The sequence below is a fragment of the Otolemur garnettii genome, unplaced genomic scaffold (genome assembly GCF_000181295.1).
Source record: "Otolemur garnettii isolate 467f Iridium unplaced genomic scaffold, OtoGar3 scaffold00112, whole genome shotgun sequence".
Taxonomy (NCBI): domain Eukaryota; kingdom Metazoa; phylum Chordata; class Mammalia; order Primates; family Galagidae; genus Otolemur; species Otolemur garnettii.
In genome coordinates, this window is record NW_003852507.1 from 1,155,775 (window position 1) to 1,159,013 (window position 3,239).

General features: G+C 49.6%; 1 protein-coding gene across 1 annotated transcript in view; it reads right to left on the reverse strand.

The window, feature by feature from the left end:
* PIPOX (pipecolic acid and sarcosine oxidase) overlaps nucleotides 1–899 on the reverse strand; it is a 15,189-nt gene extending 14,290 nt beyond the window's left edge. Inside the window, exon 1 of the mRNA XM_003797132.3 lies at nucleotides 681–899. Within this exon, the coding sequence (XP_003797180.1) occupies nucleotides 681–794 (114 nt within the window). The 5' untranslated portion in view covers nucleotides 795–899. The remainder of the gene's footprint in view (nucleotides 1–680) is intronic.
* Nucleotides 900–3,239: the final 2,340 nt, after the last annotated feature.

The following is a 3,239-nucleotide window of genomic DNA, read 5'->3' on the forward strand; positions in this document are numbered from 1 at the left end:
AGGAAACTCGCTTGAGCCCAGGAGTTGGAGGTTGCTGTGAGCGTGATGCCATGGCACTCTACCCAGGGGGATAGCTTGAGGCTCCGTCTCAAAAAAAATAAAAAGAACAGGACCCTGCACTGCAAGGCATCACTTTACCTTTAAAGAAAAATAAGACCTAAGTCTCACTTTCTGTGTATCAGACAAGGAGGCTGCTATTGTCTGGAGGATGCAGAAAAAAAACAGAACCTTCTACTGGGATCTAGGGTATGAGACCAGAAATATACTGGGAGAATGCTACATTTTAAGCTGATAAATTAACCTTTGCCCCTAGGCAAAATTATCTTTGCTTAAGGCTGCCCACACACAACTGATTGTTTTTCTGTTCTGGATCAACCATGTGGGCACAAAGAGACAGAGTAGCAAAAAGAGAAAGGGCCTGGGACACTTCTTGATCAAGGGCAAGAACTGGGAGGGAGTGAAAGGAGGAAGTGTCCCTAGAAACCCAATGGGGGTCTGAGGGGTAGCGACAATTTCTCAGAATTTTCAGGAAAGACACCAGGCAGCCAAGCTACAAATTGCACAGAATTTGCCATGATTCAGGCCCTTGGGCTTTGCCCCACACCCTGCCGGTTTGGAAACCCCCTGCATGGAGGGGAGGAGCAGTCCTTAAGATCAGGAGTGCAGAAGAGACACTGTACCTGCTCCAGGAGGAGGACCTGCTTCCTGTGTTTGGCCAGGTGGTATGCAGTGAAGCAGCCCTGGATGCCGGCACCGAGCACAATAGCATCCCAGAAATCTTTCTGAGCAGCCATGGTGCCCACTTGGTCAGCCCTACAGTCACACAGCCCAGGTAGGAGAAGGCAAGCAAAGGTGGCTCCCCTGCTGAAGAGGAAGGCAAAGTCCAGCCTGGTCAGTGTTCCCACAATCCCCTGGGGCCATGCCCTTCCCCCATCTCCTCTCCCTCCCTTCAAGCCTGGCACAGGACTCAGGCTCCCTTCCTCTGCAGAGCAGAACTGGGTAGTCTGATTTGTGAGGTTTAGCCCAGCTCAGCTGCCAACCTCACCCTTGCATCCCTCTAGCTTTCTATTCTTGGCTCAATTATTGTCATGCAAATGGGCTCCTTCCTTTGCCACCTTCCTGTCTCATTATGATCTTTGTCTCAGGACTTCTGCCCTGGAATTTCAATGGCTGGGAGACCAAGCTGGGCACTAGGAATGCTGCCTCCCCCTGCTGGCTTTCCCCCTCCTCAGCCTGATTTCCTTTAGAGATTCTAGAGGGTCGAGCTTAGAACTTGGTGCAATGCCCATTGTTAGGCCCACCTTCCTGGTGGGTGGTGATGTCAGGGGGTACAGGTAGAGGCCCGTTGGGAGGGCGGTTTTGTGATTATGAAACTATTCTCAGCATGTTTTACCTTCGTTTTGAAGAAAGGAAAATAAAATAATCCTGAAAAAATGGGAAGGACAGAATGAGATAGGAGCCCTCACGTCAGCTATAGAGGGGAGAAGGCATCAGCCTAACAATTGTGCGCCTAGTACTAAGCACACCCTGTACTAAGCTAGGCAGTGTGCATAAGTGTCGTGACTGGCACCGGGGACAGAGCCAGGATCTGTATGACCTGATTCCTACAGTTTTAGGGTCCTTTTTAAGAAAAGGCACCCATAGCACAGTGGTTATGGTGCCAGCCACATACACCAAGGCTGGCGGGTTCGAACCCAGCCCGGGCCAGCTAAACAACAATGGCAACTGCAATAAAGAATAGCCAGGCTCGGCGCCTGTGGCTCAAGCGGCTAAGGCGCCAGCCACATACACCTAAGGTGGCGGGTTCGAATCCCCAGCCCGGGCCCGCCAAACAACAATGATGGCTGCAACTAAAAAATGGCCAGGCGTTGTGGCAGGCGCCTGTAGTCCCAGCTACTTGGGAGGCTGAGGCAGGAGACTCGATTGAGCCCAGGAGTTGGAGGTTGCTGTGAGCGGATGCCATGGCACTCTACCCAGGGGGATAGCTTGAGGCTCCATCTCAAAAAAAAAAAAAAGAATAGCCAGGCGCTGGCGGAGCCGGTGGCTCAAAGGAGTAGGATGCCGGCCCCATATGCCAGAGGTGGCGGGTTCAAACCCAGTCCCGGCCAAAACTGCAAAAAAAAAAAAAAAAGCTGGGCGTTGTGGCAGATGCCTATAGTCCCGCTACTTGGAGACTGAGGCAAGAGAATCCCTTAAGCCCAAGAGTTTGAGATTGCTGTGAGTTGTGACGCCATAGCACTCTACTGAGTGTGAAATAGTGAGACTCTGTCTCAAAAAAAAAAAATAAAAAGAGAGAGAGAGAAAAAAAAAGAGGCCAGGCACAGTGGCTCAAACATGTAAACCTAGCACTTTGGGAGGCTAAGGTGGGAGAATCACTGGAGCCCAAGAGTGTGAGACAAGCCTGGGCAATAGTGAGACTCCCATCCCTACAAAAACAAAATTTTTTTTTTAATTAGCCAGACACAGTGGCATGCGTCTGTAGTGCCAGATACTTGGGATGCTGAAGCAGGAGAATCGCTGGAGCCTAGGAGTTTGAGGGTACACAGTGAGTATGATGATGCCACTACATTCTAGTCCAGGCAACATAACGAGACCCTGTCTCAAAAAGAACAAAGGAAAAGGAAAAGAAGAATTATGAATCCAAAATTAAGTGCCAGGACTTGGAAGAAACCATTCACTTAAGGAGCCCTGTGGTTGAAGTGTCATTAGCGTCGTGGTAAATCTGCCTTGCACGTTATATAATTTGATCCTCATAGCCCTAGAAGTAAGAATTTTTACCCCCACTTTTGGCAGATTAAAGGTGGCCTCAAATTCTTTGTCATTCCCATCAAAGCCTCTGTGACTACCTACAGATAGAATATGGCAGAAGTGACACTTTCTGGCCCAGCCCTTAAGAAACTACAGCTTCTTCTCGTCTTAGAGCTTGTCCCCTTTGAACCCTAAGCTCAAACACCTGTGAGAGAAGCCACATGGAGAGGGCCTAGGACTACGAGGAGAACTAGTGTACCAGTGAGGCCATCTTGGCTCAGGAGGCTGAGGCAGAAGGATTGCTTGCTCCTAGGAGTTCAAGACTCCATATGAAAAAAAAAAAAAAGTGAAGCTATCTGGATCCTCCAGCCCAGCCCAGCCACCAGCAAAACACCATTCAGGGACCCAATTGATGTCACGTGGTGCAGAAGAACCACCCAGGCAAGCCCCATCAGAATTTTGTTGTTTTCAGCCACTAAGTTTGGGTGTTT